Source organism: Meriones unguiculatus, chromosome 1 (assembly GCF_030254825.1).
Source record: "Meriones unguiculatus strain TT.TT164.6M chromosome 1, Bangor_MerUng_6.1, whole genome shotgun sequence".
Classification (NCBI taxonomy): domain Eukaryota; kingdom Metazoa; phylum Chordata; class Mammalia; order Rodentia; family Muridae; genus Meriones; species Meriones unguiculatus.
The window spans coordinates 27143249-27165366 of record NC_083349.1 but is presented as its reverse complement, the minus strand read 5'-3'; the positions used below and the strand labels follow the sequence as shown (position 1 = coordinate 27165366).

Here is a 22118-nt window from a genome sequence, read left to right as displayed (position 1 = left end):
TTTCTGCCAAGACTGAATTTTTTTCATACAAGTTTTTGAATTGCTTGGTTAGGGTCACACCAAGGTACTTTATGTCATTTATGTGGCTATTGTGAAGGGTGTTGTTTCCCTAATTATTTTTTCAGCCCACTTTTCTTTTGTATACAGGAGGACTATTAAATTTTTTGAGTTAATTTTGTATCCGGCAAATTTGCTAAAGGTGTTTATCAGCTGTAGGAGTTCCCTGGTAGAATTTTTGGAGTCACTGAGGTATGATAGCATATCATCTGCAAATAGTGCTACTTTACCTTCTTCATTTTTAATTTGTATCCCCTTGATCTCCTTTAATCATCTTATTGCTCTTGTAAGGACTTCAAGAGCTATGTTGAAGAGCTATGGAGAGAGTGGGCAGCCTTGCCTTGTCCCTGATTTCAGTGGGATTGATTTAAGTTTCTTCCCTTTCAGTTTGATGTTTGCTACAGGTTTGCTGTATATTGTCTTTACTATGTTTTGGTATGGGCCTTGTATCCCTGATCTCTCCAAGACTTTAAATATGAAAGGGTGTTGGATTTTTCAAATACTTTTTCAGCATCTAAGGAGATTGTCAAGTGGTTTTTTCCTTTCAGTTTGTTAATATGGTGGATCACATTGATGGATTTTTTTTAAAGTTACATTAAATTTTTTAAATTTTTTTAAATTTTTCATCAATTACACTTTATTCATTCTGCATCCCCTCATAAGCCCCTCCCTCCTCCCCTCCCAATCCAACCCTCCCTCCTCCGTCTGCATGCATGCCACTCCCCAAGTCCACTGATAGGGGAGGTTCTCCTCTCCTTTCTGATCTTAGTCTATCAGTTCACATCAAAAGTGGCTGCATTGTCCTCTACTATGGCCTGGTAAGGTTGCTCCCCCCCAGGGGGAGGTGATCAAAGAGCAGGCCAATCAGATTATGTCAGAGGCAGTCCCTCTTCACATTACTATGTAACCCAATTGGACTCTGAACTGCCCTGGGCTACATCTGTGCAGGGGTTCTAGGTTATCTCCATGAATAGTCCTTGGTTGGAGTATGAGTCTCTGGGAAGTTCCCTGTGTTCAAATTTTCTTGTTCTGTTGCTCTCCTTGTGGAGACCATGTCCTCTCCATCTCTTACTATTTCCCAGTTCTTACATAAAATTCCATTCACTCTGCCCAACAGTTGCCCATCAGGCTCAGCATCTGCCTTGATAGTCTGTAGGGCAGAGGTTTTCAGAGGCTCTCTGTGGTAGGTTCCTAGGTTGTTTCCTGTTTTCTTCTTCTTCTGATGTCCATCCTCTTTGCCTTTCCGGATGGGGATGGACATTTAAGTTAGGGTCCTCTCTCTTGCTTAGTTTCTTTAGATGCACAGGTTTTAGTGGGTTTGTCCTATGTTGTATGTCTATATGAGTGAGTATATACCATGTGTGTCTTTTTGCTTCTGGGACAAATCACTCAGGATGATCCTTTCCAGATCCCACCATTTACCTGCAAATTTCATGATTCCTTTATTTTTCATTGCTGAGTAATATTCCATTGTGTAGATGTACCACAATTTCTGCATCCATTCTTCAGTTGAGGGGCATCTGGGTTGTTTCCAGCTTCTGGCTATTACAAATAAAGCTGCTATAAACATGGTTGAGCAAATGTCCTTTTTGTGTACTTGAGCCTCTTTTGGATATATGCCCAGTAGTGGTATGGCTGGATTTTGAGGAAGCACTATTCCTAGTTGTCTGAGAAAGCGCCAGATTGATTTCCAGAGTGGTTGTACAAGTTTACATTCCCACCAGTAGTGGAGAAGGGTTCCCCTTTCTCCACAACCTCTCCAGCATGTGTTGTCACTTGAGTTTTTGATCTTGGCCATTCTCATGGGTGTAAGGTGAAATCTCAGGGTTGTTTTGATTTGCATTTCCCTAATGGCTAGTGAGGTTGAGCATTTCTTTAAGTGCTTCTCTGCCGTTCGGTATTCCTCTACAGAGAATTCTCTGTTTAGCTCTGTTCCCCATTTTTTATGTGGATTACTTGGTTTGCTGCTTTTCAGCTTCTTTAGTTCTTTATATATACTGGATATGAGTCCTCTGTCAGATAAAGGGTTGGTGAAGATTCTTTCCCAATCTGTAGGTAGTCGCTTTGTTTTGATGACGGTGTCCTTTGCTTTGCAGAAGCTCTTCAGTTTCATGAGGTCCCATTTATTGATTGTTGCTCTTAGAGCCTGTGCTGTTGGTGTTCTGTTCAGGAAGATTTCCCCTGTACCAATGAGTTCTAGGGTATTTCCCACTTTTTTTTCAAGCCGATTTAATGTGTCTGGTTTTATGTTAAGGTCTTTGATCCACTTGGACTTCAGTTTTGTGCAGGATGATAATTATGGATCTATTTTCATTTTTCTACATGTAGACATACAGTTGGACCAGCACCATTTGTTGAAGATGCTATCTTTTTTCCATTGTATGGTTTTGGCGTCTTTGTCAAAGATCAGGTGTCCATAAGTGTGTGGGTTTATTTCTGGGTTCTCTGTTTGGTTCCATTGATCCACCATTCTGTTTCTATGCCAGTACCATGCAGTTTTTAAAACTGTTGCTCTATAGTACAGCTTAAGGTCCGGGATGGAGATAACTCCAGAAGATCTTTTATTGTAGAGGATTGTTTTAGCAATTCTGGGTTTCTTGTTATTCCATATGAAGTTGAGAATTTTTCTTTCCAGGTCTGTAAAGAATTGTGTTGGCAATTTGATGGGAATTGCATTGAATCTGTAGATTGCTTTTGGTAAGATGGCCATTTTTACTATGTTAATCTTCCCAAGCCATGAGCATGGGAGATCTTTCCATCTTCTGATATCTTCTTCTAATTCTTTCTTCAGAGATTTGAAATTTTTTTCATACAAGTCTTTGACTTCCTTGGTTAGGGTTACTCCGAGGTACCTTATGTCATTTGTGGCTATTGTGAAGGGTGTTGTTTCCCTAATTTCTTTCTCAGCCCTTTTGTCTTTTGTATACAGGAGGGCTACTGATTTTTTTGAGTTAATTTTGTATCCGGCCACTTTGCTGAAGGTGTTTATCAGCTGTAGGAGTTCCCTGGTAGAGTTTTTGGGGTCACTCACGTATACTATCATATCATCTGCAAATAGTGATAATTTGACTTCTTCCTTTCCAATTTGTATCCCCTTGATCTCCTTCAACTGTCTTATTGCTCTAGCAAGGACTTCCAACACTATGTTGAAGAGATATGGAGAGAGTGGGCAGCCTTGTCTTGTCCCTGATTTCAGTGGGATTGCTTTAAGTTTCTCTCCGTTCAGTTTGATGTTGGCTATAGGCTTGCTGTATATCGCCTTTACTATGTTTAGATATGTGCCTTGTATCCCTGATCTCTCCAATACTTTGAACATGAATGGATGTTGGATTTTGTCAAAGGCTTTTTCAGCATCTAGGGAGATTATCATGTGGTTTTTTTCTTTCAGTTTGTTAATATGGTGGATCACGTTGATGGATTTCCGTATATTGAACCACCCCTGCATACCTGGGATGAAGCCTACTTGGTCATAGTGGATGATGTCTTTGATGTGTTCTTGGATTCGGTTTGCAAGTATTTTATTAAGTATTTTTGTATCAATGTTCATAAGGGAGATTGGCCGGAAATTCTCTTTCTTTGTCGAGTCTTTGTGAGGTTTAGGTACCAAGGTGACTGTGGCTTCATAGAATGAATTTGGTAATATTCCTTCTGTTTCTATTTTGTGGAATAGTTTGAAGAGAATTGGTGTTAGCTCTTCTTTGAAGGTCTGGTAGAATTCTGCGCTGAAGCCATCTGATCCTGGGCTTTTTTTGGATGGGAGACTTTTGATGACCGCTTCTATTTCTTTGGGGGACATAGGACTATTTAGTTGATTTACCTGGTCCTGATTCAGCTTTGGTAAGTCAAATCGATCAAGAAAATTGTCCATTTCATTTAGATTTTCAAATTTTGTGGCATATAGACTTTTGAAGTAAGTCCTAATGATTGTTTGGATTTCCTCAGTGTCTGTAGTTATATCCCCCTTTTCATTTCTGATTTTGTTGATTTGGGTGGTGTCTCTCTGCCTTTTAGTTAGCCTGGCTAAGGGTTTGTCGATCTTGTTGATTTTCTCAAAGAACTAGCTCTTGGTTTCATTGATTCTTTGAATTGTTTTATTTGTTTCCAATTGATTGATTTCAGCCCTGTGTTTGATTATTTCCAGCCGTCTACTCCTTCTTGGTGTGTCTGCTTCTTCTTTTTCTAGGGTTTTTAAATGAGCCATTAGGGTGCTTGAATGAGCTGTCTCGAATTTCTTCTTGAAGGCACTTAGTGTTATGAACTTTCCTCTTAGCACTGCTTTCATTGTGTCCCACAAGTTCGGGTATGTTGTGTCTTCATTTTCATTGAGTTCTAGGAAGACTTTAATTTCTTTCTTTATTTCTTCCCTGACCCAGCTGTCATTTAGTAACAAGTTGTTCAGTTTCCATGTGTGTGTAGGCTTTTTGTTATTTCTGTTATTGTTGAGGTCCAGCTTTATTTCATGGTGATCAGACAAGATACATGGGATTATTTCAATCTTCTTGTATCTGTTGAGGCTTGCTTTGTGACCCACTATATGGTCTATTTTGGAGAAGGTTCCATGAGTTGCTGAGAAGAAGGTAAATTCTTTTGTGTTTGGGTGTAAAGTTCTGTAAATGTCTGTTAGGTCCATTTGATTCATGACCTCTGTCAGAGACGTTGTTTCTTTGTTTAATTTCTGTTTTGTTGACCTGTCCTTTGTTGAGAGTGGGGTGTTGAAGTCTCCCACTATTAATGTGTGGGGATCTATATGTGCTTTAAATTTTATCAATGTTTCTTTCACAAATGTGGGTGCCCTTGTATTTGGGGCATAGATGTTCAGGATTGTGATGTCTTCCTGGTGGAATTTTCCCTTGATGAGTATGAAGTGTCCTTCCCATCTCTTTTGATTAATTTTGGTTGAAAGTCTATTTTATCAGATATTAGAATGGCTACTCCTGCTTGCTTCTTGGGTCCGTTTGCTTGGAAAGTCGTCTTCCAACCCTTTACCCTCAGGTAATGTCTATCTTTGTGTCTTAGGTGTGTTTCTTGTATGCAACAGATTGCTGGGTTTAGTTTACGTATCCATTCTGTTAATCTGTTTTTACTGGAGAGTTGAGTCCATTGATGTTGAGAGAGATTAATGACCAGTGGCTGTTAGATCTCTTGATTTTGATGTTGGCTGTGGTCATACTGTTGTGTGCTTGGTTGTTTTTTGTTTTACTGAAGTGAGGTTATTTATTTCCTGTGTTTTCTTGAATGTAGCTAGCTTTCTTGGGTTGTATTTTCCCTTCCAGTGTCTTCTGTAATGCTGGATTTGTTTGTAGGTATTGTTGAAATTTGTTTTTGTCATTGAATATCTTGTTTTCTCCATCTATGAGGACTGAGAGTTTCGCGGGGTATAGTAGCCTTGGCTGACATCTGTGTTCTCTTAGGGTCTGCATGATATCTGTCTAGGCCCTTCTGGCTTTCATAGTCTCTGTTGAAAAGTCAGGTGTGATTCTAATGGGTTTGCCATTATATGTTACTTGGCCTTTTTCCCTTGCAGCTTTTAGTATTTTTTCTTTGTTCTGTATACTTACTGTTTTGATTATTATGTGGCGGGAGGATTTTCTTTTCTGGTCAAATTTGTTGGGTGTTCTGTAGGCCTCATGTATTCTAATTGGCCTCTCCTTTAGCTTGGGGAAATTTTCTTCAATGATTTTGTTGAAAATATTTTCTGGGCCTTGGAGAAGGGAGTCTTCTTTTTCCTCTATACCTATTATTCTTAGGTTTTGTCTTTTCATATTGTCTTGCATTTCTTGGACAGTCTGTGTCAGGAATTTTTCGGATTTAACATTTTCTTTGACAGATACATCGATTTCTTCCATTGTATCTTCTACACCTGAGATTCTTTCTTCCATCTCTTGTAGTCTGTTGGTTATGCTTATCTCTGTAGTTCCTGTTTTCTTCCCTAGATTCTTCCTTTCCATTATTTCTTCCATTTGTGTTTTCTTTAATTTTTCCAATTCTATCTTCAGGTCTTGAGTTGTTTTGTTTACTTCCTTCACCTGTCTGATTGTACTTTCCTGTTTTTCTTTTAGTTCCTTCAACTCTGTTTCTATCATTTCATTCAGTGTTTTAAGCATTTCCTTTCTAAAGGCCATAAACTGTTTGGTTGCAGCTTCCTCTATTTCTTTACGGATGGCAATATTCTGTTTGAGTTTATCTTCCTCTATGTCTTTACGAATCTTATTTGTTTCCTCTCTTATCATCTTCATGAGCATACTTGTTAGGTCATCTTCTTGGATTTCAGTTATGGTGGGGTATCCAGGGCTACTTGCCCCTGGGTAACTGGGTTCTGGAGATGCCATATTGCTCTGTCTTTTGTTGCTTGAGCTTTTACGCAGGCCTCTAACCATTGTGTTATCTTACGTGTTTGGGGTTATTTTCTGGTGGTTCCTGGGGATCCTGTGGTGGAGAGAATCCCCTTTGCAGAAAGCTGGTTTTTCCTGAAGGATGTCTTCTCAGCTTTTTGGGTATAGTCCCTGGATGGCTGGTGTTTTTTCAGGAGTTGCTCACCTCAGGGATATAGACCTGAGTGGTAACTGTGGTCTTTATTAGTCGAGAGGGTTCTCCTCTCACCCAGGGAAGTCCTGAGGGCAGCTGCCCTGTTTCTGGGTTTCTTGTTGTAAATTTAATGATCAGCTGCTGTGACCCAGTTGGACATCAGGCGCGCCTCAACTGTTTGTGCCTGTGTCTGGAGCAAAGCTGAGTGCTGGCGCCTTGGCCCCACTAGACTGCTAGACTTTTTCTAGGCAAGGATTGGGTGATTTAGGTCAGTAGTTTCCTTCCTTCCCCGTGGATTCTCTGGAGACATGGACTCCCAGTGTCTTTTTTTGCTCTGGTGCACACTCCTCAGTGTCCGCCAGCTGGCTGGCTGCAGTAACTGCATGTGCCTGGAGCACAGCTGTGTGATGGCGGCTCAGTCTCTGCCAGCTGTCTGGTGGGCAGAAACTGCCTGTGTCTGCCTTTGCGGCTTTTGGGAGCCTGAGTGCCTCCCTCAGATGGGTAATTTTCCGGGGACCTTTTCAGGTTGGGGGTGAGCTGAGTGCTCTGAGATCAGACCCTCTGTTACTATGTCCGGCGGCGAATCAGGCGCGCAGGCAGGCAGGGCTCTGTGGCGGAACCTGGGTCCCCCGCTTTGGGCTCTGGCTCCGGGCTGGCTCCTGGGGTTCCCGTGGAACCCGCCCGAGTCTTTTCCAGGGGATGTCTGGGTGACCTAAGGCCGGTCCCAATCGTTTCCTGTACCCTGGGGTTATCTCTCGACTGAAAATTCCAGTCTCTGATAGTGTGGTGCACAGGGTTCAGTCTGGGACCGTGACCGGAGACACTGGCTTGTGGCTCCGGGCTGGGGCTGGGGCTGGCGGCCGGCAGCCAAGCGCCTGGCGGAACCGGGATCTCTTCCGCAGTTTAGCCGGGTGAGTTAAAAGCTGACTGAATCCCCCACCGTGGGATATCCTCTCACCTGGGAAACACAATGACTGTGTTTTATGGCCGAGAGTTCTGATTGCTGGTCACTGTGCTGATCCTGCTGTGCTGCTGCTCAGAATGAGAGTCCTCCCGGCGCCGCCATCTTGCCCCTCCGAATATAACAATTTTAATTAAGCTTTTACACCACAAATATTGCAGCTTGGATTTCCTAAAATGAACATAAAATGACGAAAGATCATATTGGTTTTGAAGCAATAGTTGTAGGTTTTTAAAAAAAATTATTATTATTCAGTTTATTTACTTCACATCTCTCCTCTCCTTCTCTTCTTCCCCTCCTTCCCCCTTCCTTCTTCCTTTTCTTCCAGAAAAGAGGAGACCCTTCCCCTCACCCTCACCTTCAACCTTGGCCAGCACATCAAGTCACACCAGGACTGAGCATATCCTCATCCCCTGAGGCCAGGCAAGGCAGCCCTGCTAGGGAAAAGCAATCCAAAAGCAGGCAATAGGGTCTATGTTAGAAAAAACCCTCTACTCCCATTCACCAGGTACAACATATGAACACCATGTTGCCCTTCAGCCAGCCAAATATGTGCAAAGGGCCTAGGTCCAGACCAAGTATGCTCCTTAGATGATATCTCAGTCTCTGTAAGCTTGAGCCTCCCAAAGGACAGTCAGGATAGACTCCTGAATGCAAGCAGAGCAGAGCATCATTAATAGTGTCAGGAGCTGGCTCTCTAGTGTGAGGGGGGGAGTCTCAGGTTGGGCCAATTATTGTTTGGACATTCCCTCAATCTTTTTTCCTACTTAATCTCTGCACTTCTTTTAGTCAGGGTAATGTTTGGATCACAGGTTTTGTTCCCCCTCCTTCCACTAGTCCTACCTGGCCAGGAGGTGGTCACAGTCACTTCAGTCTTCATGGCATCCCCCCTTTCCTACCACCTCTTTAGGAGTCTCAGCTAGAGTCAGACCCATATCTCCCCAGGAACCTATCCTATCCCAGGGCTCCACCTTGACAAAGAAACTTTTCCCCCTCAGTCAAGAAACAGTCTTGAACTCATTGGCACAGGTGACAACTTCCTGAACAGAACACCAACAGCACAGGCTCTAATATAAACAATCAATAAATGGAACCACATTAAACTGAAAAGCTTCTGTGTAGCAAAGGAAACTATCAGTAGAACTATACAGCAGTGTACAAATTTGGAAATGATCTTCACCAATCCTACATCTGACAAAGGGCTAATATCAAGAAAATATAAAGAAGTCAAGGATTTAAAAACCAACAAATCTAATAATCCAATTTAAAAATGGAGTACAAATCTAAAAAGAGTTCTCAACAGAGGAAAATTAAACGACAGAGAAACACTTCAGGAATAGCCACAGGATTATCACCATGGATTGCTGCAGCCATGAATCATCTGAAGGAATGGGCGGGCATGGGAGCGTTAGCAGGCCTTCTGGTGTTGGTCTCCTTGGTTTGCCTGTGGTGTATATGTAAGATTAGAGTCTCACAACAGTGTAATGCAGCCATGATCATTCAGGCCTTACAGCCATTGAAGCAGGAAAGTCTCCCCAAGCATGGTTGGCTACCATAAAAAGCTAAAATGTTACGCCCAGGATGCGAGGCTAAGCACTGCACTCAGGGTCAGCCGCTTTGGACCCAGAGAAGAGCATGTCTGATTGCATGTGGGTTGATGCCCCAGGTCCCGCCCCTGAGAAAAAGGTATCGGACGGGTCTGATGCTCTTTGGGTGGATGACACCTAAATGAACATTGATACAAAGTTCCAATTTATTTCTAATATCAGAGATCAGACCTCTACTCTTGCCTGATGCGTCTAAAACAAAAAGGGAGAACTGTAGAGAGCTGCGTAATGCTGTGCCTTAAAGATGGAGCTGGTTTCTGCCTTCCACCTTCCCGATGGTGAGTGCTCTCTGTCAGGAACAATTCCACATTTGGCTAAGGCTGAGGATCTGGCTTGCTTCCTTGTCTGTGGACCTATCTGCATTGCCCATGAGGCACGTTGGGGTTGGCTACCCAGAGGTTATTTTAAGCTGTGGGCTGGCTTTCCCCAGGGTCAGAAGATTGTTCAAGGTTCCTGAATAAACTGCATTGAGAACAACAACAACAACAACAAAAAGATCAGAAAGAAGGAGAGGAGGACCTCCCCTATCAGTGGACTTGGGGAGAGGCATGCAGGCCGAAAGGAGGGGAGGATGGGACAGGGAGGGGAGTAGGGAGGGGCTTATGGAGGGATACAAAAGGAATAAAGTGTAATTAATAAAAGTTAAATAAAAAATTAAAAAAAAGAAATGTTCAACATCATTAGTCATCAGAGCAATGCAAATCAAAATGACCCTGAGATTCCACCTTATACCCATCAGAATGGCTAAGATAAAAAACTGAAAGGATGACACATGCTGGAGAGGTTGTGGAGAAAGGGGAACCCTCCTCCATGGATGGTGGGAATGTAAACTTGTACAACCACTTTGGAAATCAATCTGACACTTTCTCAGAAAATTGGGAATAGTGATACCCCAAGTTCCAGCTATACCACTCCTGTGCATATATCCAAAATGTGCTCAAGTACACAACAAGGACATTTGCTCAACCATGTTTGTAGCAGCTTTATTCATAATAGCCAGAACCTGGAAACAACCCAGATGCCCCTCAACTGAGGAATGCATACAGAAGTTGTGGTACATCTACACAATGGAATGCTACTCAGCTATTAAAAACAGGAAATCATGAAGCTTGCAGACGAATGGTGGGATCTACAAAAGATCACCCTGAGTGAGGTATCCCAGAAGCAGAAAGACACACACGGTATATACTCACTCATAAATGTATATTAGACCTATAATATAGGATAAACATAGTAAAGTCTATAGTCCTAAAGAAGTGAACCAAGAAGGAGCACCCTAGGGAAGAGGCTTAATCTTCATTCAGAAGGGCAAATAGGATAGACATCAGAAGTAGGAGAAGACAGGGAACATGATAGGAGCCTTCCATAGGAGGCTTCTGAAAGACTCTACCAATCAGGGTATCAAAGTAGCAGCTAAGACTCATAGCCAAACTTTGGACAGAATGCAGGGAGTCTTATAAAAGAATGGGGAAAAGGACCTAGAAGGAGCAGGAGCTCTACAGGAGACTAACAGAGCCGAAATATCTGGGCCCAGGGGGACCTGCAGACAGTGATACTGCTACAGAGGACCATGCGTGGAGAGTACCTAGATGCCCTGCTCAGATGCAGCCCATAGTCAGCTCACTCTCCAAGAAGGTTCACTAGTAAGCGGAGCAGGAGCTGTCTGTGACATGGACTCAATGGCCATATCTTTGATCACCTCCCCCTGAGGAGGTGGCCTAGCTAGGCTGCAGAGAAAGAGGATCCAGACAATCCTAAAGAGACCTGATAGGCTAAGGTTAGATAGAAGAGGAGGATGACCTCCCCTATCAGTGGTGTATGGGAGGGCCATAGGGGAAGAAGAGGGAGGGAAGTTGGGACCTGGAGGAGATGAGAGAGGAGGCCACGTCTGGAATACAAAGTGAATAAATTGTAATAAATATTAATAATAAAGAAAAATTTAAACAATTGAAAGAAGGTATTATACACCATCATGAAATAAGAAGTGTGACAACTGGCAAGAAGAAATGACTATTGGAATAGGGAATAAAGTATCAAAAAGGCAGATTAAAAAAAGGAAAAACATTTTTAAAATGTTATAATATAACCCATTACTTGTTTGTACTTTAAGACCTGCACATATGCGTACACACACACACACACACACACACACACACACACATACATGTGTGCACACAAATATATGAGGGCTGAGTGAAACCAGCTGTGAAGAAGGAATTTAGGAGGAATGGGAAATGAATAGGAATGACAGAGGGCCAATACACTGTAAATTTCCTAAAAACAGAAGTGAATGTTATAAAAAAATAATTAAAAATTAAAAGAAGTTGTATTTCTCATTTCATTTATGTTTTGAGTGATCCCACATATTTCTATAAGATGCTTATTAGTGTTGTACAGCTGTTTCGAATAAATGTATCTTTCAAAATGCAAACTTCCAATAACTGTGGCCATATTTGTCATTACTGCAATTGGTTGCTGTTGATAACTATACAGGTGTTTCCATCAAGGCATGTACCTGATCACGGTGGGAAGAAGCTCATTTGAATGCAGATGAAAACTGCTCATAGCCACAGTTGAAGTTACTGCCACCAGTGTTATCAAAATGGATTTCAGGGTTTGCATTTCTGTGGGGAGGAAGATCAGGGACAGTGGTCACATTGAGGTGAATGAATTTACTTTCCATTTCATAAGTGGAAAATATAGAGTGGAGAACCTGCACAGTTAAAAGTCCTTGATGACTAATAATTTAAAGAAGGTGACCTATCAGCACATCTGGTTTATAAAGAATCAACACTTCTGATCTACTGCATTTACACACCTAGCATCTTTTTATTAAATTTTTATTTTTATATTAATTGCAGTTTTTCGCTTTGTATCCCAGCTGTAGCCCCTCCTTCTTTCCCTCCCAATCTCACCCTCCCTCGCTCATCTCCTCCAGTGCCCCTCTCCAAGTCCACTGATAGGGGAGGTTCTCCTCCCCTTCCATCTGACCCTAGCTTATCAGGTCTCATCAGAACTGGCTGCAAGGACTTCCTCTGTGGCCTGACAAGGCTGCTCCCCCATCAGGGGCAGGAGGTCAAAGAGCTAGCCACTGAGTTCATGTCAGAGACAGTCCCAGTTCCCCTTACTAGGAGAACCACTTGGATACTGAGCTGCCATGGGCTACCTCTGAGCAGGGGTTCTAGGTTATATCCATGAATGGTCCTCGGTTGGAGTATCAATAGAAGAAAAGGCCCCTGTGCTCAGAAATTTTGGTTCTGTTGCTATCCTTGTGGAGCTCCTGTCTTCTCCAGGTTTTACTATCTCCCTCTTCTTTCATAAGTTTCTCTGCACTCTGCCCAAAGTTTGTTTATGAGTCTCAGTATTTGCTTTGATACACCGTGGGATAGAGTCTTTCAGAGGCCCTCTCTGGTAGGCTCTTTTTTTTCCACTTCATTTTTATTTTTATTAATTACACTTTATTCACTTTGTATCCTCCCATAAGCCCCTCCCTCCTCCCCTCCCAATCCCATCCTCCCACCACCTTCTTCATACATGCCCCTCCCCAAGTCCACTGATAGGGGAGATCCTTTCCTTCCTTCTGATTTTAGTCTATCAGATCTCATCAGGAGTGGCTTCATTGTCATCTTCCACTTATAACTGAGCATGTAGCAGGTGTGTCTTTCTGCTTCTGGGATACCTCACTCAGGATGATCTTTTCAAGTTCCTACCATTCGCCTGCAATTTTCATGATTTCCTTGTTATTAATTGCTCAGTAGCATTCCATTGTGTAAATGTATCCATTCCACCTTAGAGGTGTACCTGAGTTGTTTCCAGGTTCTGGCTATAACGAATAAAGTTGCTACAAACATGGTTGTGCAAATGTCCTTGTTGCATACTTGCAAGTATTTTGGATATATGCCTAGGAGTGGTATAGCTGGATCTTAAGGAAGTGCTATTCCTAATTGTCTGAGACAGAACCGGATTGATTTCCAAAGTGGTTGTACAAGTTTACAATCCCACCAGCAATGGAGGAGGTTCCCCTTTCTCCACATCCTCTACAGAATGTATTCACTTGATTTTTTGAGTCTTAGCCATTCTAATGAGTGTAAGGTGAAATCTCAGGGTCATTTTGATTTGCATCTCCCTGATGACTAAGGATGTAGAGTATTTGTTTAGATGTATCTCTGCTGTTCTATATTCCTCTTGAGAGAATTCTCTGTTTAGCTCTGTATCCCATTTTTAATTGGAACGCTTGATTTTTTGCTGTTTAACGTCTTGTGTTCTTTATATATACTGGATATTAGGCTTCTGTCAGATATAGGTTTGGTGAAGATCCTTTCCCAGTCTGAAGGCTGGTGTTTTGTTCTTACAACAGTGTCCTTTGCTTTACAGAACCTTTTCCGTTTAATAAGGTCCCATTTATTGATTGTTGATCTTAGAGCCTGTGCTTTTGGTGTTTTGTTCAGGAAGATGTGTCCTGTGCCTATGAGTTCTGGGTGCTTCCCCATTTTTCTTTTAACTGATTTAGTGTGTCTGGTTTTATCACACCTAGCATCTCCTGATATCACTTCAGAAGTATAGAACTTGCTGAGTCTAAGAGGCATTCACTGACTTTCATCTTTTCTACTCAATATCTCATTATCCTTCACAAAGTATGTCAGACTGTCATTGGGGAAATTACTGAGGAATGCGTACTCATTTGAATATTCAGCAGGAATGTGACATGACTAAGAAAGAGGTAGGGTGACAATGACCAGAGTATATTGTTTACCTGCATGAAGTTGTCAAAAACAAAAGCTAATGATATGAAAACATAGTAAGTTGTAAAATATAAGCCATATTTCTCTTGGTGCTTGTATTTTCAGTGGCTCCAAATACTCCCATGAGATGTTTATAAATGTTCTATGTGCAATATGACTGATGAGTATCATGGAAAGAGAGAAGTCATCAAGCTTAGGATTGGCTTGATTTGCTATAGTTTATCAAGCCTAAAGAATAAAGACTTTTAGGACTTCATTGCCCTTTTTATAGAGCCATTTTCTGCTCTGTGAGGGAAGTCTCATGAGTGCTTCAAACACTGGAAGGTGATTTAAGAAAAGGCAGAAAAATAAGCATTGCTGCTGACATTCAAGAGTTGTGGAGATTTTAAAACATACCACAGTCCTGGGTTTCAGAAAAGCTTGGGGGACTGTCCTGGAACTCTTCCGTGTACACATCCACTTCACTCCACAAAGTTAAGTCTGGTGGTCCCCATGCCTAGGCCACAACTACTTCCTTTCATTTAGTTTGTACTTCAACACAAGTGATCTTTATTATGTTGTTACAACTCTTGGGACCAAGGTTGTACTTGTAGTCATAACTATATTCATAGAGTTTGGGAAATACCTCATCACCAAAATTGAAGCAACAAGAGTCAGTGGAACAGAGAAAGTGACAACATGTTTTGGTCATTTTGGATCAGAATTTAACAGCTAAAACCTACATTACAGCTATGAAAATGTTATTGAGAGGCAACGAGGGAGGAGGGGGTATTTCAGAGGGCTTAGAGAGAGAACAAGGCAGGGAGACATGATGTAATTACACTCTAATTAAAATATAATTGAACAATGAGTGAATGATTTATTACTTACCTACAGAAACTCGAGGATAAATGGTATAATGTTCCAGATACTTCTCAAATACACTAGACTTTCACATATTTAAACCAAACTTACTGACTTTAGGCTCTTCTCTCAGAATGTGAGTGAAATAATATTCCCTAACCGTCTGTTTACAGAAAATTCTCTGCATATAGTTTCTCTCATAAGTAGAACCTGACAAATACTGAGTGAAGGGAGTATTTTTTCCCTCTCACTCTAAGCTCTTTCCTTACCTTGAGGCACATACACTGTGCCCAGAATGAAGATTCCAAGCAGGAAACAAATAACTAATTGACTTATTCTTCGGCCAAAGTGATTCAGGAAAAATAGTCCAGCAACACTGGTTGGGATTGACACTGCCCCTCTGATACATACAATTAGAAAGGTATTACTTGTCAGGTGGTGGAGGTGGGCATTGAAGCCAACAAGAGGTATCACTGATATGAATCTGTAAGAAACAAAGGGAGTCACATCCTATTACTTAAAATTCATGTCTAACAAGACAGATATGGTTATCCAAAAAAGACAGTTTTGATGTTAAACTATAAAAGTATATCTGTATTTTGGAATATTTATATCAGTGAATTTAATAATCATAAAATCATCATAATATACTGACACACATATTAATAATGTTGGATTTTTAAGATGAGGTAGAGGATTTGTGGAATTCTTGACAAATCAAATCAGCTTTTAGAGTATTCTTTCTTTTCTTCTTTATTTTTTTCACTAAGTTAATCTTAGTGAGGTTTATAATGCTATCTTAAAATTTAGAAATAGTTTATGAATTATTTGGTGTTTATTTACATTTTTATTTTGATGATATTCTTCCCCAATTCATCCTCTTTATTCCTTCCTGGCACACACACATCTTTACCCACCCAAGCTTCATGGCCCAATTTTTTTTTACTTAAAAATACACTTTTCTTCAAACAACATATTTTGATTATGGCTCTCACAACTCCTCTTAGTTTTTAGACACCTTTCCTCCTATCTATATCCACACTTTCCTTTGTGTCATTAGGAAAAGAACAGGCATCTAAGAATAATTATAAAATAAGGCAAGATAAAACAAAACCAAATCAAAATAGCACCAAAAAACAAACCTGTAAAAACAAAACAAAACAAAAAAAGAGCCAATGTGGAAAGTACAAGAAACACATATAGAGGCAGTGACACACATGTTTGCAAACAGAGGAATTCCATGAAACTACAAAAGCAGAAGTCATAATGTATATTAATGGACCTGTAAAATTTTTTAAAAAGTTATGGCACAACATTGTAACACAAAGGACCTCCAAAGATGCCATTGAGTTCATTTTCCATTGGCCATCTAAAGTTGGGAATGGGTCCATCCCTTAGAAGTGTTTTTTTTTTTCCCTTGTGAGACTCCCTTGAAAAAAGTAACTTTTCATTGGCAAGGAGACTGGGACCTCCTGCAGCCCTAAATGGGCTTTGTCCAGGTAAGGGTTATTTAATAATGTTGCCTTTGTGTATACATATACATTATATATATAATCAAAATTTTATCTCCATCAAAATGGAAAGAGACAAATACAGAAAACCCTGTGAAGTTTACCTCAAAATGGACAGGAGAAACACACGCCTTCTCAAGTTGGGTGTGCGGAACAAGTCACGCAGAGAAGGTTTGTTGTGTGCAACCTCTAATTCTTTCTTCATAGTGGTTCTCACAACCTTTATCAATAGAATAAAAAAACAGTTTAATTCTCACAAAATGATGAGCATCTTGGTGCATACTAGGTGCTCACAGAATACCAGATCATTAATTATTAGTCCTTTCTAGAGAAAAACACAGCCATCAAGGAACCTATGTTATTTCTAGAGAGGACATTTTAAACAGAGGAAGAAGAATAAAGAATATGGACTGCAAGTAAATGGTAACTACAATTCTTGTCCAAATCTCTAGTCATACTAGAATGAATTTAAATAATATGGCAACTTAGTATGGTTGTCTATGTGAGTTCACATGTATGTGCATGCTTCTCTGTGTGTGTTCATTTGTTTTGGTCTCATCCTTCTTTTAATCAGCTTCCTATGATTATAAAATGTTTCCAGTGGTAGAAAAATAGACTAAAAAAGTGAATTTATTCCAAGGTCTCTCTCTCTCTCTCTATGTGTGTGTGTCTTGCTGTTTGAATGAAAACATAGCATATTGTTGAGATGTTGATTTTTTTTTTTGGTTTCTGGTATGTTTCAGAGGCTGAATTGCTCTTGGGAGATAAAGCTTACCTTTCTTTAATAGGTAATGGTGTTGGGTATTGGAAAATGATTGTTACCCTTTGATGATGGATATGCTTCTCAGTCCCCATGATTTGACAAGTCTCTATCACAAACCCCTCTCTCAGTATTGCCAGGCCTGTTCACTATGCTTAACTGAATGTTGAGAACCCATGAGCCTAGATTATTTTTATTCCATTTTGTTGTTTCTGTTGTAAATCTTTGTCAGAACAATGCAAAAGTAGCCAACAGAATTGGTGGCATAAGTCTTGTTGTTCTGATAAAGCTAACCAAATTAGTAGAACTCGGGGGAGTTTTCAGAATCAGTACAGAGAGAATAGAATTGTCTTTGTGGAAATTCAGTATACTGAAATACTGATACAAATCTGAACAGTGAGGATTTTCTCCATGAGATTTCACATGAAAAAGAGCACTTCATTGAGAATTGGAATGGAAGACATTCATTAATTTTTCCTTTTTGAGAAGCAAAAACAAATTCTAGCAGCAACCTGATCATATTCTGAAAATTTGAGTGAGGCTAAAGTCAAAGAAGTGGGGGAGATTTCCAAGATGGCGGCAGCTATTGCATACTGTCTTTGAGAAGCAGGAGGTGAGAGACCGCGGGTTATGGTAAGCAGCCTAGCAACAGTTTCCAAAATACTGATATAGGTGCTTCACCCACAAGGGAGGAGACATGTCCGGTGCAAGAAATGGCTCCCTGACACAGTTTGAGTTTGGATGTTTTCTGCCTAGCAAAGTTCCGGTTCCGGGTCTCAAATGCCTGCACAACACTTCCTGCCTACAGGTTACAGGTACACTTCAGTAACCAGACCTTGGATCACTTCTGTTCCCTAGCCAAGTTACCAAAGCCAGCATCCCAAGGCCAATTTACAGGACCCAAGGGCCAAGAACAGCCCAAGCTTTGTTGCAAGCGTTGTTGTAGAAACCACACAATGCTTTCTGCCTTCCTGGGGCCTTCAGGTCCAGAGGCACTTTGTTGCATGAACCAGACCTAGGATCACTCCCACTTCCACAAGGGCAGTGTTTGGACTGGAGGCAGCACTCCAACCCCAATCTACTATTTTTCTGGCCCCAGTGTAGAGACCAGATTGACAATATTGGGTCCTAGGTCCAAGGTGGCAGAGCCAAGCCAACTATGAGTGCCAGGAGTTCAGAGCCTGCTTGGGCCAGCAAGCAGCTGTGCAGCTGAATATGATCCATAACACCAGCACCCATTCACCAGCTTGTTGCAGCCTCTGAACCCTTAAGACCAAGGACTGCTCCTGATCTGCCTGTTCTGTCTGACCCACCTGAGGCACAGCCAGCAGAGGGATCCTCCAGCCAGTGGTCCTCCATCTTGTGGAGGCCTGAGTTGGGCCAAACAACATTCAGTTTACAGTCCTCTCCCTGCTGAATAGCTTAAAGACACTAAGATCACAGATGTCAGCTTAGACTAATATGCCAGGCAAAAGTTTTAATTAACATTGAGGGAGAAAAACAAGATATTCCACAACATGCCAAACTTAAACAGTACCTATCTACAAAACCAGCTCTGCAGAATATTCTAGAAGGAAAACTCCAATCCAAGGAAGCCAACTACACAGGTTAACAGAATGGATATGAAGACAGGACGTGACATTCTGCTGTATACAAGAATCACACCTAGGCAATAAATATAGACAGTACCTAGTACTAAATGGTGGGAAAAAGGTTTTTAAAGCAAATGGACCCAAGAAGCAAGCTAAAGTAGCCATTTTATTGTCTAACAAAACAGGCCTTCAACCCAAATTAAACAAAAGAGATGGGAAGGACACTTCATACTCATCAAACTAAAACATCACCAAGACATCTCAGTTCTGAATATCTATGCCCCAAAAGCTTGGGCACCAATATTCATAAGATACATAATTCACAAGAAATTCTTACTTCATAAGATACAATATTCATAAGAAATTCTGTTATTTTTACACAATGGAATACTACTCAGCAATTAAAAACAAGAAAATCATGAAATGTGCAGGAAAGTGGTGGGAACTAGAAAAGATCATCCCTTGTGAGGCATCCCAGAAGGAGAAAGACACACATGGTATATACTCACTTATAAGTGGTTATTAGCCATATAATATAGGATATACATACTAAAATCTATAGTTCTAAAGAAGCTAAGCAATGAATTGGACCCTAGGGAAGATGCTTAGTCCTCATTTAGAAGGGCAAACAGGATAGACATCAGAAGTAAGAAAAGACAGGGAACAGAAGAGGAGCCTACCACACAGGGCCTCTGAAAGACTCCAACAACCAGGGTATCAAAGCACATGCTGAGAGTCATAGCCAAATTTGGACAGAGTGCAGGGAATCTTATGGAAGAAGGGGAGATAGAAAGACCTGGAGGGTTCAGGAACTCCACAAGGAGACCAACCAAGCCAAAAATTCTGGGCTCAGAGGGACCTGCAAAGACTGATACTGCAACCAAGGACCATGCATAGAGAGGAAGTAGACCCCCTGCTCAGATGTAGCCCATAGGCAGCTCAGTCACCAGTAGGTTCCCTAGTAAGGGGAGGAGGGGCTCTCTCTGTCATGGACTCAGTGGCCAGATCTTTGATCACCTCCCCTTGGAGAGGTGGCCTAGTTAGGCCACAGAGAAAGAGGATCCAGACAGTCCTGAAGAGACCTCATCTGTGGCCTGGCAAGGCTGCTCCCCCTCAGGGGGCTGGTCAAAGAGCCCACCACTGAGTTCATGTCAGAGACAGTCCCTGTTCCCCTCACTAGGGAACCCACTTGGATACTCAGTTGCCATGGGTAACATCTGAGCAGGGGTTCTAGGTTATCTCCATGAATGGCCCATGGTTGGAGTATCAGTCTCAGAAAAGACCCTTGTGGAGCTCCTGTCCTCTCCAGGTACCACTCTCTCCCACTTCTTTTTTTTTTTTAATTTTTTTTTAAACTTCTATTAGTTACACTTTATTCATTTTGTATCCCCCCATAAACTTCTCCCTCCTCCCCTGCTAATCCCACTTTCCCTCCCTTTTCTTCACACATGCTCCTCCCTAAGTCCACTTATAGGGGAGGTCCTCCACTCCTTCCTTCTGATCATATTCTATGAAATCTCATCAGGAGTGGCTGCATTGTCATCTGTGGCCTGGTAAGGCTGCTCTCCCCTCAGGCAGAGGTGATCAAAGAGCAGGACAATCAGATTATGTCAGAGACAGTCCCTCTTCCCATTACTATGGAACCCACTTCAACACTGAACTGCCATAGGCTACATCTGTGCAGGGGTTCTAAGTTAGCTCCATGCATGGTCCATGGTTGGAGTATGAGTCTCTGGAACGATCCCTGTGTTCAAATTTTCTGGTTCTGTTGCTCTCCTTGTGGAGTTCCTGTCCTCTGCAGATATTACTCTTTCCCACTTCTTTCATAAGATTCCCTGCACTCTGCCCAACAGTTGGCCATAAGTCTCAGCATCTGCTTTGATAGTCTGCAAGGCAGAGCCTTTCAGAGGCCTTCTGTGGCAGGTTCCTAACTTGTTTCCTGTTTTCTTCTTCTGATGTCCATCCTCTTTGCCTTTTGGGATGGGGATTGAGCATTTTAGTCAGAGTCTTCCCTCTTCATTATTTTCTTTACATGTACAGATTTTAGTAGGTTTATCCTATATTATATGTCTATATGAGTGAGTATATACCATGTTTGTCTTTCTGTTTGGGGGACAGCTCACTCAGGATGATCCTTTCCAGTTCCCACCATTTACCTGCAAATTTTATGATTTCCTTATTTTTCATTGCTGAGTAATATTCCATTGTGTAAATATACCACAATTTCTGTATCTATTCTTCAGTTGAGGGGCATCTGGGGTGTTTTCAGCTTCTGGCTATTACAAATAAAGCTTCCACAAACATGGATGAGCAACAATAAGTAGCAATAGGGAAAAGTCCAGGATGGCAGCAACCAGCATGCACCATATCTGAGGGGCCCAGGATCCAGAATTCTGAAATAACTGAATGGAGGGGTAACTGAAGCCAGAACATCAACATTAAGGTTTCCTGTGTGAGAGGGGAGAACCTGTCAACTGGGACAGGTTGGATACATGTCACCCGTGGAGGTCTGCAGGGACTGAGTGTGGTAAATATTCCACCCTCCTGCACTTCCCCTTGCCCCAAGCACGGGCTTCCCTGCTTGGTGACTGAGAAGGCAGAGGTGCTTGGTAGCAATATGGGCCTCCCAGGTCTACAGCTGTGCTGGGGTGGTGGCTAGCCCAAGGAAGAGTCTCTGTGCTCCATAACTGAGATGCCAGATGTGGTTACCCTAAGCAGGATCCTCCAGGCTTTGTGTTGAGATGGCAGAGGAAGCTGGCCAAGCACAGGTCTCCCTGCCCAGGGGCCAAACAGTGGACACCACTGAGCTGATGGATCTCCTACACTCACATTTACCCGTGCAGGCTCAAATCTGCGAGTAATGAACAGGAAGAATGCCCGTGATTAGGCCTGTGAGTGAGTGAGGTTGCCTTCAAGTGAGCAGAGCCCCAGGTCCACAGTCCTTCTACGCTAGCAGGCAGACATTGGATCCCTCCAACCCACACCCCTACTGTGGGAACATAGGGATCCTTGGGACCACTTTCTCAACATTGAAGTCCCTGTTCTGTGGGTCTACTACTGGAGTCCAGGCAAATAATTCCTGGGTCCCATACAGATCTGAATACCATGAGGACAGTACAACAGGCCTGTAGGGCACTGAGGTATTCAGGTCATCTGCACATGTGCAATGTGCCTATGAACAGCGCCAGCACCTCCTCCTGCACTTAAGCTCCACCCTTCTAGGAATCTACATGCTCTAGCACCCTGTCCTTCAAGGCACAGTTCCACACACATGCCCACACTTGCGCAAATGCTCCTGTGACCTTCCTCCCTTTGCTACAGCTGAAACACCAACATCCACTCTCAAAACAGTGGCCCTCTCTCATCTTCCTGGAGAATACTACAGACACCAGAGACAGATGGACCCAATCTGAACTACAGACTCCAAGAAAAACAGTGAAGGTTATGGATAAGCAGACGGCTAGAGGTCAGTGTAAGAACATATCCAACAAAAATCAGGACATCATGGCTTCACCAGCAA

The 22118-nt window shown here is 41.9% G+C and overlaps 1 protein-coding gene across 1 annotated transcript in view; it reads right to left on the bottom strand.

Moving 5' to 3' along the window:
- Positions 1 to 22118, bottom strand: part of LOC132654782 (solute carrier family 22 member 19-like) — a 100675-nt gene that overhangs the window by 7034 nt on the left and 71523 nt on the right. The window contains exons 6-9 of the mRNA XM_060386084.1: positions 16351 to 16466; positions 15005 to 15219; positions 11666 to 11774; positions 7541 to 7714 (exon numbers count right to left, since the gene is read on the bottom strand). Of these exons, the coding sequence (XP_060242067.1) occupies positions 7564 to 7714; positions 11666 to 11774; positions 15005 to 15219; positions 16351 to 16466 (591 nt within the window). The 3' untranslated portion in view covers positions 7541 to 7563. The remainder of the gene's footprint in view (positions 1 to 7540; positions 7715 to 11665; positions 11775 to 15004; positions 15220 to 16350; positions 16467 to 22118) is intronic.